Consider the following 14,180-nt stretch of genomic DNA (forward strand, 5'->3'; position numbering starts at 1 on the left):
CAGGGCTACCAATTACACAGTTTATTTACCCATGCAGCTGCAAGCTGTTTAAGGTGCTCCACTTTTTCCAGACGTCAATGTTTTTCCTCATAGTGCCATCTCCACTGCAAAGAAAGATATTTAAAAACTTAAAACTCTGTACCGGTTAGATGATCACAGCTTAACAAATATGTCATATTTGAGTTAAATTACAAAACAGGTATCATTATTATTACTATAAACACCAATTAGAAAACAATCTAAATTCTCACAAGCTACAATAAACTTTCTATTTTTGTTTTGGGGACACTCTAGTACAGTAAACTAATTGCACTTCCATTTCAATGCAATAAGGAAATAAAGATTTGAAAAGAACACCTCTCTCAACAAAGAGACAGTAATTTGTTTCCATTTGAGAAAAAATACTATAGCAAAACTAATCTTCAGGGCTTCCCTGGTGGCACAGTGGTTGAGAGTCCACCTGCCGATGCAGGGCACACGGGTTTGTGACCCGGTCCAGGAAGATCCCACATGCCGCGGAGCGGCTGCACCCGTGAGCCATGGCCGTTGAGCCTGCGCGTCCGGAGCCTGTGCTCCGCAACGGGAGAGGCCACAACAGTGAGAGCCCCACGTACCGCAAAACGAAACAAAACAAAAAACTAATCTTCAGACCTAGGACACAGAACCTTTTGATCCTGCTACTTAGAAAAGAAACTTGGCTAATCAACAGTAACATTTTAATCAGAATTACAAGAATAATGATAAACTTATACTCATAAAGGATTTCCGCAGCAAATTCAATTAAGCCAATTTAATTTCTTTACCAAGATTTTTCTATATATCACACTTAAACATTTTTTAATTTCTGCTTTTACTTAATGGAAATCATTTACATGTAAATTCCATAATACAGAGTTGATCAATTAATCTTTCTGTGCATGTCGAATTTTATCTACTCAGAATTTGAGTAATTCCTGTGTCTGCTGGCTTTCTCTGTAAAATTTAATTTTCCTTGATGGTCTAGTCACATGTCCTTGAGGTGAGGGGTCTGCAGGATGGAAACGTCCTATACGATATAACTGCTTTCAAATGACATCCCTTGCATGTATGGTGGTGGCTTAAATTCTAATTCCCTCAGCTTACAACTCAGAGCTCATGAGGTCACGTCTTTCTCACAGTATGATATTTGTGATCGCAAAAACACAGGGGTGGGAAAAATCAGTTTTTCTGATCCAAAGGAAAACTAAAAAGCTGCAATCTAGAAAGAAAGGAACATAGCTCATGACCTATTTCAATTTTGTGAAGGAGAATTCTTTCGGTATTTGACAGGCGGTCACACTCAGTGCTAATGAGTTCTGCCACCAGCAGTAATCTGCCCCTTGTTTAAATAAGACAGGATTTAATTCCGATGTGTCATATTTAAACACTGTGTTTAGTGCTAACAAAGTTCTGTGGCAGCGTCTGTACTAAACTTTGTCTCAACAAAGTTTGTATTTTGTCTCAACAAAGTCGTGTGTTCAGAAGGTATGAAACATGTGTGACACCAGTGCCTGTGTCACTGCCTCCAGGAAATTAACAGACGTTTTAAGTTTGATTCTCTTCTTTTTGGAAAAACTAAGTTATTCAGTTATGCCATGAAATTCTTTTATAGGTAAACTCTAAAACTCTATAATTTATTTGTAAAACTTGAAGAAAGGCACGTGTACAAATACACTTGAGTTTCCCAAAGGTTGGAACCCCTGAGTTTCACTGTGCTACATAAGATTCACCACAGAAGCCCAATGTGATCACGTATTATCCTATGACAAGTATCCTACATACTCACCGGAAATAAGCACAAGCAAATCGCTCGCGGCACTAACATCCTGAAATGCCTGTTAACGAGGCTTTATGACGACACTGCTTGCCTCTCAGGTATCTTCTTCGTGTCCCTTTTCAAGACGATCAAAACCACCCCCTTTCTGATCTCTTCGTTCTGTTTATCTCTAAAATTGAGTTTCTGGCTTCTGATTTACGCTCAGTGTCTCTCTCTTCAAACCAGTTGCCACAAGACTGACACCTGCAATTGCATGCACACCATGTGCAGATTCACTTTAGACTATATCTGATTTGATTTTGAGTGGACTCTGGGCTTTCCGGCCTCTTAATCATACCTGCAAGGGACGTCACATAAGATGCGGTCATAGAAGAGAATCTCCTTCTTCCCATTCACATCCATCTGGAGCCGAGGGATGCAGGAAGCATCGTGGTTGACCACCATGATGCAGGGACTGCTCAGCCGCTTGGCCTGATGCACAAGCAGGTAACAGCGCTTGTTGTCCACGTCATTCGCGATGACAAACCCCTCTGGGAACATAAAACTGCGTCAGGTGAAAGGTGGCCTAAGTGGAGCAATTTCCTAAAATGTGTAACCTCTAGGTTGGCAGGTGAGACGGACAACTGAGCAAACGTAAGACCGAGCTTCAGATTTGCTAGAACTAGGGAAGTGGTCCAGAAAAAGGAACCAGGTGGCTCGGCATGGATTTCACAGTCAATTAAAATGTCAAAACTTCAAAATTCATCTGTTCAACAATTATTCACTTTGTACCAATTACTGTGCCAAAAGTAACATTTCCATTATTAACGATTAACTAAAAAGGAGGGTGAGGGAAGAAAGATGTAGAAAACAACGAAATCCCCCAACAAGTGTTTAAAATAGTGCACATGTGCTGGGCCTCCATTCTGGGCCCTGCGAATCTGCTTCCTGGGGAGGGGCCGAGGCTCCTCAGGGTCAAGTCAACCCGCTCCCTGGGAGGCTCTGACCTTTGCAATCTTACATAATGTCCTCCAAGTTCAAGACAGATGTCCCATTTCGTATGTGATGTCTGGCAATGTCACAGAACTCACCTATTAAATGGCGGTGGGATTTGAACCTGGGGAGTCTGACAGCAGCTCTGGACAACTACATTCTCCTGCCTCTCACATAGGTAGTAAAGAGTCAAAAGGAAACAAAAACCCCAATGTGAGACTGTTACTACTGAAAACTCAAAGGGCAATCTACCTACTATGGCTTTAAAAAGAAACACCACTTGCTTTTATAGAAAATACACGTAGGGGGCTTCCCTGGTGGCGCAGAGGTTGGGAGTCCACCTGCTGATGCAGGGGACGCGGGTTCGTGCCCTGGTCCGGGAGCATCCCACGTGCCGCGGAGCGGCTGGGCCCGTGAGCCATGGCCGCTGAGCCTGCGCATCCGGAGCCTGTGCTCCACAACGGGAGAGGCCACAGCAGTGACAGGCCCGCGTGCCGCAAAAAAAAAAAAAAAGAAGAGAAAAAGAAAATACACGTAATTCTAAAGTAAAGGCCCTCCCCACAATGCACGTGTGGGTCTGAGGACAACTGACAGGTGTGCACAGCGTCCAGCTCTACTTCCAGAGACACAAAACCCATCTGCCTGATGCCTCCTGTGTTATGCTCTTTTCCTTGTCTACAACCCACCAAAGTAGCACCCCTACCCTTCAAAAACCAGCCCAGTGCATACCTGGGAAAGGCACGCTCATGTCGGCATGCAGCATTTCGATTAGCTGTGTGGTCTTTGATCCAGGTGCTGCGCACATATCTAAAATCTACTGAAAAGCAATAAAATGTCTGATGTTCTTCTTTTAATAAATCAATCATCCTACATTTAATTTAGAACGACTTAAAACTAGTTTCTCATTTCTATTTCACAACCCAAATACATTTATTTATAGAATGAATCTATAGCATATTATACTGAACTTCCAGAGGCCTAATATTATATGATGTCCCCAAACCACAGAAGGATAAAGATACTTACTCCACAGGGGATAGGAACAAAATGGCACTAGACACCAGTGAAAGCAATACATTTAGGGATGATGAGTAAAGATGCTAAGTGCGAGAAGCAGTATAACAAAATGCTAAAAGGCAGAGCTGGCTGGGTTCAAGTCTCAGCTCAGTCACTGGCGACTAGTTGGTGACTTCAGGCTCCACTTTCCTTTGCCTCCTTCCCCTCATCTGGAAAAAGGGGGACAGTGATAGCATCTACCCTCACAGGGGTATGTGGATAATAAAGTGAATCGATTCACAAAAAGAACATAGAACAATCCTCAGCATTCAACAAGTCCTCAATACATGTTCACTATGATTTTCAACCGATTTAGTCAATCAAGAACACTGAAGATTATCTGAGTAGTAAGTAAAGAAACTGAGTTGTAAAAATTGCAAAAAGAACTTAAAATAAATGTCATTCTCCACTTTACCCAAAGTGAAAAGGAAAACAGAAATGATTAACTATATAAAGAAAAAAAGGTCTCAACAGAACAGAGAGACACAAACACTGAGGGTGGTCTACCCACCAGAATTTTCTATTCAATGCACGATACCTTATGGTGAGGGTGAGCATTAAGCAACAGTGGCGGAATCATGCTAACGGCTTCTTGACGACTGATGTTTCCCTTAGAAAATAAAATTTTTTAAAAATCAGCAATGGCATTAAGAAAGGCAGAAAAAAATTAATACTGGGCGTTATTTCCAATGCAACAGGAAAATACCATATAATTATACCAGAACACAAAAGTTAGTACTATCACATAGACAGTAAGTAAGACAGATTTTTATACTAGTGGATAAATGGCTGCTACCAAAAGACTAAGTAAGGATGACCATAAATATCAAAACAACATTAGAATATTAGAAATTCAAGTATAACACGAGCACAGGACAGGACAGAAAGTCCCCGTTAAAAGTTTCATAGCTGAAACTGTAAGTTCTATCTCTTAGTTCTCCTGTTTCCAGAACAGCCCACGCCTGCTCTGTATTCCTGAGAACTGTCCCCATCAACCACTGCCCCCATGTTTCCTGTGGAAGAGAGAGAATAATTAAAACTCCTCACTAAACCAACCATCCTCTAGATCTTCACTCGTGGGTCAGGACATCTGTTAAAATGTACAGCTGTTCAGATTCAGACAAAGTTCCTTAGTGAAATCCAGCACTTGTGCCAATCACAACTCTATTGTAACAGCTTAGGACTAAACACTTAACAAAAAGCCAAAAGAGCATCAGCTACCAGGAGGCTTCTGCTTCTTTACAACCTGGGGCCCCTGTCCTGGAAAGGCCACCCAAGCAGCCATCACTCATCTTACACCTGCGCACCTGACTGTCAGAACCTAAACACAGGCCTCCACTCACACCTGTTCCTTTCACCTCATGGGTTTCCGGCCAGCACTGCATCTGTGAGGACTGAACCATGACTGCCTCGCCAGGGGCACGGATCCCAAGTTCTGGGTTACACCTGTGATTCTGAAGAGCCTGCCTTCTGTTTTCACCCGAGTTGTCACTCAGAGCATTCATGTAGGACGAGGATGTCAGGCCCGTGGCTAGACACCCCAGCAGGTGGTCCCTGGATTCATGGACACTCTGCAGTCAACTTTGAACAACCCAGGGAGTATTGCACCCTGCTGACTCCTGATCAAAAATCTGGACTGGTTCCCTACCACACACGCCGCCAACACTAAACTCCAGTGTCCTCTACCTTTCAAAGCTGCCAAAACCCAGCTCTTCACGACCTACCGGACTGTGTATCCCTCCATTCCCCACAAACCCTCTGCTCTGTTGAAGTTTGAACCTAAATTGCTCTCTAACACATCCAAGTAGATTAAGAGCCGAGCCAGAGAAGCCCTTCTTGTATGAGCCCGAGCACAGAACTGGGCCCGTGGTGGTGCTCAGCTCTGTTTACTCCTTACCAGGGTAGGGATGGGGGTGGGAAACCAGGCAAGCGGAGCCCAGGTTACCGGGTTACCAAGCTGGACACAGAGCCACAAGAGGGAACAGCTCTACCCTGGACTGAGTAGCTACTAGAACGGAGCGGGGTGAAAGGTTTCTAAATTGGTTATGGCTTCAAGGCAAGAAACATGGGAAGCACGATAATCCTGTCAGCTGGACACAGACGCTCCGAGTGAAAAAGAAATAAAAACCATCTGGTGACACAGAGGTTTCCTTGGCTAGAAAAAGGAGATTAGAAAATAAGAAGGGGCAGCTTCTGATTTTAAACGTGAGACTATTAAGAATGCCCAAAAAACTGAAAGTAAACTGCAAAGCTCACAACATCCAAATTTTATGGGCATTCACTCAATCATGCATTACACGCGGGAACAGCTATTTTGTCGGGGAAGATGTGAGGCTAAAGGTTAGAAGTTCAAGTGACTGAACCGCCATCAGGGAACCTGGGGAGGCGGAGGGGCTGACAGGGCGAAGGCGAGGTCGTTCTACGAGAACCAAAGTTGTCGCATTTAGGTCTTGTTTGTCTGCCTGGCAAATGCGGGGTAAAACACTTTAATAAAATACACATGGCCGCGAGAGCATATCGCTTTCTCCGCGGGAAAGGCGCGTGGCACGCGCACCTCGGAAGGACATGAGAGCGGACAGGGCAGCTGCTCCTGAGCGAGGCCCATGGAGCAGGGCGCTGTGCCCCGCCCCCGGCTGCGGCCACCCCAACCCGGAGCGGCCAGAAACAAGGAGCCACGCCGGCATGTGTGACGGTGCCCGCCGGACGTTTCACGATCAGAGGCGCCAAACGAGACAGCAGCCACGTAACTTAGCAGAAATTCAGGGGGCGCGCACACACTTCAGCGGGTTTTTCTGCCTGCCTCATCCACCTCGGCACTCCCAGAGGCACGTATGGTTAAAATAAAACTACCGGACTGATACTAAGGCCCAGTTAAAGTTTCAAGGAAACCAACAAACGTAGAGGCATCTACTCACAGATTCAGTTTCGCTAACCAGAAACTGGTGAAACTTTTCCAATTGTGGAGACTTTCTCAAGATTTTTCGACTTAAGTTTGTGTGCCAGGCAAGTTCTTCAGGATACCTGACCGAAAAGAAAGCAAAACATTTATGGGTTATGTTAAAGCGGCCTCTTCACAATTTCTTGCTTATACAGGTCATAAGCCAAACGAGACACCCGGCTGTGTTCCGGCCGCTCAGTCCCGTCCTCGCGTGACGGCCAGCAGCACCGTGAGAGCTCTGGGACACACGGGTGCACTCTCACTGCGCCCCGTGGCCCCGGCACAGGCGGCCTGGGCGCTCTGAGAGACACACGCACATGACACCACTGAGAAGTTATGGTGATGCATGTCCACGATCTGATGAAACGGGAGCCTCCCACCCCGCTGCTCTCCACTGTGGTGAGCTAACGTGACGGCACGGAGGCCAACAGAGGACATAAGGTGACGAATTACTTAAAATGCAGATCCCACAGAATCAAAGTGATGCCGTAGGGCAGGTATTAGAATGTTTGCCAGACGTTTGATTACAATCCTTTTTACTATATTTTTCACTATTTCCAAAACAAATCAGTCCAATAATGTACTGAAATGTTTTACATACCAAAATCCTTGGAAATCACCAATGCATTAATTTGAGCTCCTAGGCTGCTACTTATACAGACCTAAGAATGAAGCTTCTCCTGCCATTTCTGGGAATATATTTGAACTGTCTATAAATCACACCACCACTGATTAGGAAGTGTGTGCTTTTTCATCGCAGCTTGCACCTGCCCACCCACTGAGCTCCAACTGCACAGGTCAGTACACGGATAGGACACATGGGGCCACGCTCAGCATAACGTGGCACTCGGTGACAAATCACACCAAACTCATTGTTAACTCTGAGGTACAATAATGAGCTCAACTTAACAATGCAGGGTCACAATGTTTCCATGTGTCAAACTGCAGCTAAGGCGACAGCCAAGAAAATGAAGCTGGAACATCTGAAAAACAACACATCTGACTGCTTTGAGACTCTGATTATTTGACAGACACAAACTCAGGCTTAAGATCTGAAGACACTGCTCAACTGTCATGTTATCATGAGATACATGTGAAAAATACTTTCCACCAAACAATGAAGATTAAACTGGCTGAATCTGTTCACGGCCACCCTCCAAATGTCCCGGTGCTTTGTTTCTATCTCTTATGCCTGCTTCTCTCTTCAATATTTAACCTGTTTCAAAAATACAGAAGCAAAATGCAATCATACTTATCAGACAATTTCAAAAAGTTTAGCTTTAAATACTCCCTTTGGCCTCACTAGAGGTGAATGGCAGGGATTCACTCAGGTTGGCTCCAGCTGTAGAACTGAAGAAAACCTGCTGACTCACTGCTACCTTTGCTGATATCCAAACGTCTACTGGCAACCCCAAATTGTCCGTGACTAATGACAGCACACATGCCAGTTACTACTTTACCAAGCCACCAAACACCACTAATTTGAATGCTGCCTGCCACTATTCATTGTACATTGCTGAAGTTTCATTTTCAAATAGAGACAGCAGTCTCTAGATATAATTTGAGGGAATATTTCCTTATGTGCCTTACAGGTCGAATTTCTAGTAGTTAAAATGTAAATTTACTATTATAAGAATAAAATTCGATTGTAAGTTATTGTACGTTATTATGATTGTGAAAGCTCTTACTCATGAGAAAAATATTTAAGAACTTTTAGACAGTTAAACACAGACAATTAAAATGAAAAAGTATGTTTCTTATATAGCTTTAGGAACAACTCTTTTGAGCTAACAGATGTTTATGAAAATCTTCACAGATTTCAACATCAAACAATCTTAAAAAACTGTATTTAATTTATAGTTATGTAATTCAAATTTAGCTCCTGAGTCTCTAAAGTCCTATTTTGCAAACTTGTCGTATCTTTTAAGGATAAATTAAAAGCACCACTGTCCCCTTTGTCCCTAAAAAATTCTTAAGAGAAACAGTCTCTAAATATATACAACACCTACGATAAATCATCTTCAACCCAGACATTTAAGAAGAACACAAACAGCATGACAATAAGGTGTGTTCTCAACAACTGATTGTCAAAACAAGGTCTCTTAAAAATTGCTTTAGGATAATTCCTTACAGTTCCTAGTCTATGAAAAGTAAGGATAAAAATGAAATCTGCCCAAGCTATAAGTCCTATACATGATAAGTCCTATACCTTCTAGAAAACCTGGTTCCCAAAAACATTTCTCCTATATTATATCCCACGATGTAGCAAAAGATTAGAAGAATACATGACCTATTTCTGCATTTTGAACAATATAGAAAACCACCAGAAGTAGTTTAAGCTTCTGCTTTACTTGCTTACTGATTTATGGGTTTCCCACACTTGACAAGTGAATTTGATTGATTAAATGTTTATACAATAAAACTATCACACAACTTCACCAATAATGGAAGAAGGTTGACTATCAGGAACCCAAATCTTACAACATGCTGCTCACACCCTTCAGCCATGTTCAGAAAATTAAAGCAAACAGTAACGTGTAGAGAATGCCTGGCTGTTACTGGAGTGACTCGCTTGTGTTCTTCACCCACAGAACACCTGCAGAGCCTTTCCAACAAGTCTGGGAACTGACTGGTCCTGTACCCATACCCCAAATTCAAAAATCGAGAGCGAAAAATAGCCGTTAAATGTTCAATGAGCTGATTAAACAAAAGTATGACCACAGTTTGCAGAAAACAATAAAAATAGCGAGACTAGGGCTTCCCTGGTGGCGCGGTGGTTGAGAGTCCACCTGCCGATGCGGGGGACGCGGGTTCGTGCTCCGGTCCGGGAAGATACCACGTGCCGCGGAGCGGCTGGGCCCGTGAGCCACGGCCGCTGAGCCTGCGCGTCCGGAGCCTGTGCTCCGCAACGGGAGAGACCACAGCAATTAGAAGCCCACGTACCGCAAAAGAAATAAATAAATAAAAAATAATAGCGAGACTAATTCCCGTATTTGTTGGAGCTGTGGAGGAAAATCCCACGAGAACAGGCCCAGAGAAAAGGCGCCTCTTTCCCACAAGAGCACGTGCTGAATTTTCACCTCCTCTTACTGCCCAGACCCAGAGGACACTCAGAGACCTTCGCATCCGAAAAGCTGCACCTCTGAACATAAGGCTGAAGGAATAAAAATGTTTTCAGGTGATTGTGAGAGGCAGCAAATGCAGGCAAGATTATTAGAAATAGAAACGTGCACAAAGACAACCTTAAACCTGCTTCTGAAAACATCAGATGACCCCTGCTTAAGCACCAGGACATCAATCACATCTCCAAACCTCGGCACGGAAGAGTTAAGTCTACAACCCAAGTCCTCTGAGAGGAAGAGCAGCTCACCACGTGAAGGCTACCTCACTCGGCAACACTGTAGGTACAGCAACTGGAAATACATCTTCCTTGTCCACTGGCCTCAGGACCGCGGACATGCAGTGAGTGACCACCAACAGCCACCGAGCACCTGAGTCCTTTTCCTGTCCTCTAACAGTCAAGCTTTTAAACTCTGACTAAAATCGTTTTAACGAAAAAAAACACCATGAAATGTTCTGGCTTAATACTGAAGGTTTAGTCCTGTGTCCCAGAAATGCATTCTATAATGCTGACATTTGGTTTTGATCTGATTTTAGCATCTGGCCATTCAGCATTCATTCTAAAGGTGGATGATGTGCACATCTGTGATACAGACACTGAAAATCCAAACGGCCAACAAAAGAATGAAAAGGAAGCAAATCCACAGCCCATGATTAATGAGAACCTGACCTTGGTCTGTGATCACTAAAGGGTATCACAAGGGTAAAAATGAAAGGTAACATCAAATACATGAAGAGTCAAAGCTTCAGAAGTTGCCAGGAAATGCTGATTAAATTCAGCTTTTTATAGCAATCATTTAAAATGTGTTGTTGTTTTGTGAGAACTCTCAATACCGCAAAGTTGATCATCGGAAATGTGGAGCTACAGCAATTTAACGACTTTTCTGTTTATAAATTAGTCCAGGGCTCGGCATTGCTATGGTTTGTGCTCGAGTACTCCAGACATTTTATGAGACAGAAGGGTCTGCCTTCACACATCTGAGCCCTGAACTGGACCCTGAGAAACAAGTAAGCCACAGGACACCTACGGGACAGTAAGATTAAAGGGCAGTGAGCAGAGAGGGCAGGAGTGTGCTTGGGAGACACTGGAGACAGCCGACACACAGGACGGCTGAAGCAGCCTTGCTGAGCCTTTGCCAGTTGAAGGGCTATGTTGTGATTTCTAGTCATGTGATTCCTACTATCTCTTTTGTTTAAAATAAATTTATTTATTTTATTTATTTTATTTTTGGCTGCGTTGGGTCTTCATTGCTGCGTGTGGGCTTTCTCTAGTTGTGGCGAGCGGGGCTATTCTTCGATGCAGTGTGCAGGCTTCTCACTGCGGTGGCTTCTCGTTGCGGAGCATGGGCTCTAGGTGCACGGGCTTCAGCAGTTGTGGCACGCAGGCTCAGTAGCTGTGGCTCGCGGGCTCTAGAGTGCAGGCTTAGTAGTTGTGGCGCACGGGCTTAGTTGCTCCACGGCATGTGGGATCTTCCCGGACCAGGGCTCGAACCCGTGTCCCCTGCATTGGCAGGCGGATTCTTAACCACTGCGCCACCAGGGAAGCCCCAATTCCTACTCTCTTGTATGACTTTTGGCAGCGTTGAGTAGTCCGAAATGGAGTCACAGTGACCAGTGTGAATCTCCGTGGTGACTGTTCGGAAACGTCTGGTGTTTGGTAACGTCCTCAGAAAGACGGCATGGGAACAGAAGGGTGACAGATAGAGAAGAGAACCCCAGGTGCATAACTCTTTAAAACACTGAGACAGTGGCTGGAAGGCTCATCATCCCAGGACCTTATGCTCCAAGGCCGAGGAGCTGCTTCAGACAGAGACGCTGCTGGAGGCACTGTCAGATCAGATGGGGACTTCCCGCCTGCTCACATCCCAGGAAAGGGGACCAACATTCATGCTGAGACGCCCCCTTCATCACCCCCTTCCTTCCCTCAGGTGCATGATTACCTTCTCTTATGTCGTGTGGTGTGTACAATAAACCGAGCGATTCACAAACTGAACATCGGCTACCCTCCATGTTACCTCCCGTGCCACGATTCTTACCTGGCCTAATGGCTGGGCCCTGCAACAAAACATTAAGTTTGCAACGCTTCTGACATGAAGACAAGGGGTGTAAATGGAAATGGTGGAAATGGTAATGTCAAGGAAGGTAAGAGGCTGGACTGACTTGGAAAAATTAACTGAGATCAAGACTTCAACACACTACGGCTGCAAATCACATAGGAAAACTTGCACACCAGCGTGAACTAACAGCGATAAAAAAAAGCACTGGGAAGAACAGGAGAATGCCCGGAAAATATATTCAGGTTCTTTCAGGCCAACAGCAAATGCACTACCAAGAAATACATTCAAGTGAAAAAGATTAAAACTCCAGAGAAATATCCAGCAGGATGAAGCCTCGTTATACCTACCAACTCAGAGGCTGTGGAACTTCAACTTTCTGCCCATCCACCTCCAGGTCCTCCAGTTCCTTGAAATACTTGTTCTTTAAGCAATGGAGAATCTCTTTTGCGTGGCTATTAAAAAGTAAGCAAGTTTCAAATCCATCTGGAAAGCTAATTTAATAAATTTTATCTCTCTGTAAATTCAAGATTATGTTTTAAAACTAAAACCATCATTGTGTGGAGAGAACACATTCTTTCATTACTGCCTTTTTACTCTATTCTTTCAAAGCTTAACAATCCTCATTGTCTGACCACTAAAAGGTGATAAACTAAATACAATACTACTGCGTTCCTTCCCTCCTAAATATTCCTCGAGTTCCAATTTCACTTGCAGGTCATCTTCAAAAGGTATAACTGAAACCATACCCTGTAACTTACACACTCAAGGCCCATAGGCAAAACACAGTGATTAACTGAGACCTCTAAGCTTATTTTGCAAAAGACCAGGGATGTGCAGACATGGAAACAACATGCTAAAGGCCCCTTCGCGTGGCACAGGCGCGTTTAGGGACTAAAATAACGCACGGTAAACTTTAGACATCACAGGCTGAAAATCCACCACATGTAACAGACAAAACGCCCCACCCCGAATTTGCACATGGGACCCATAAACAGGCATGAAGGACAGAGAACCTGTAGGGAACTCTTGAAACTCACCCCAACTTTCCACCCATCATTTCCAAGCCCCCTCCTCCTCTTACTGGCCACCTCCAAGATAAATACCCCAGTCAACAGCTGACGGGGAGAGCTGAGCTCTGCCTCCTGTCTCCTTGCTTGGTGGCCCTGCAATAAAGCCTTTTCACTTTCTGCAAAAGCCCCTTGCCTCGGTATTTGGTCTTTGTGCAGCGGGCAATGGGCGCGCACTTGCTCACCTACAAGACTACAAAAAAAACATTTTTTTTAAGGAAAGAGAACACTGTACGTTTCACTTAAACTCGGTAATGTCACAAATTCTCATGTGTTCCAAAGGGTGGGCATCCTCAACTCACGAATTCCCAGGAGTCAACCCTTCCTCAGGCTGCATTTTCCTTTCTCATTCTGGCCTCCCAACTTGCAATCCCTCCTTTCCCTACGCCGTAGGACACTTAAGCTCCCTCCCCTCAAGGCCTCCAGGATCTCGAATCCGCACCGCTGACATGCGCTTCTTAGAGGAAAAAATAACACCCGCGTTTTAAACCTTGGGCGTTCTAACCCCAACTTTCCAGGAAATACGAAAAGCATGACCCCCTACCTTTTGTAACCCGTAATTCTTAAAGTGGCCGGGAGAGGCTCCCTGAGCGCTTCCATGAACTGGTCCCACTCGCCTTCGGGCACGATCTTGAGCTCCTGATAGTAGTGCTCGAACAGCTTGTTCTCCTTGACGATCTCGGGGTACCCGCCTTCCCAGCCCTGAGGAATAAGAGGGACGTGTGCCCAGGGCCGGGGAGCCTCCCCTTCGCCGCCCCACAGGCCTGGGGATCGGGGAGGTCCCCGCGGGTCCCCGGCTCCTACCGCCCCACTGCGCTTCCCGCCGTCCTCGGCGCCGTCCTCCGCGCTCCCGGGTCGCTGCTGCTGCTGCTGCTGCTGGAGCCGCCGGCTCCGCGACCGCCGCCCCATGGCCCACGCGGCAGCGCACGCCGCCCGCACACAGCGAGCCGCCACCCTCGGCCGTGAGCACTTCCGGGCTGCAGCTCGAGGACCCCGTGGGTCAGCGCCTGCGCCTCTCCCGGACCTGCAGGACCCTTCAGGAAACAAGCCAGAGCGCCGCGACCCGTGCTCCCGGAAAACGACGAGCAGGAGGAGCCGGGGACAGTCCTGAGTGGGAAAGTGGCTCCAGAGAGCAGGCCGAGAGACGCCTACTGGCCGAGGGCCTGGGTTTCCGC

At 45.5% G+C, this 14,180-nt stretch overlaps 1 protein-coding gene across 2 annotated transcripts in view; it reads right to left on the minus strand.

Annotated features, from left to right (window-relative positions):
- The window catches only part of NSUN2 (NOP2/Sun RNA methyltransferase 2), a 29,449-nt gene extending 15,335 nt beyond the window's left edge, over positions 1-14,114 (minus strand). The window contains exons 1-8 of one of the 2 annotated variants that reach the window (XM_004316166.4): positions 13,810-14,114; positions 13,550-13,707; positions 12,286-12,390; positions 6,739-6,844; positions 4,362-4,433; positions 3,497-3,581; positions 2,133-2,325; positions 30-104 (exon numbers count right to left, since the gene is read on the minus strand). In XM_004316166.4, the coding sequence (XP_004316214.2) occupies positions 30-104; positions 2,133-2,325; positions 3,497-3,581; positions 4,362-4,433; positions 6,739-6,844; positions 12,286-12,390; positions 13,550-13,707; positions 13,810-13,914 (899 nt within the window). In that variant the 5' untranslated portion in view covers positions 13,915-14,114. The remainder of the gene's footprint in view (positions 1-29; positions 105-2,132; positions 2,326-3,496; positions 3,582-4,361; positions 4,434-6,738; positions 6,845-12,285; positions 12,391-13,549; positions 13,708-13,809) is intronic. The other variant, XM_073802001.1, reaches the window with a different exon arrangement.
- Positions 14,115-14,180: the final 66 nt, after the last annotated feature.

This window comes from Tursiops truncatus, chromosome 3 (assembly GCF_011762595.2).
Source record: "Tursiops truncatus isolate mTurTru1 chromosome 3, mTurTru1.mat.Y, whole genome shotgun sequence".
NCBI lineage: Eukaryota > Metazoa > Chordata > Mammalia > Artiodactyla > Delphinidae > Tursiops > Tursiops truncatus.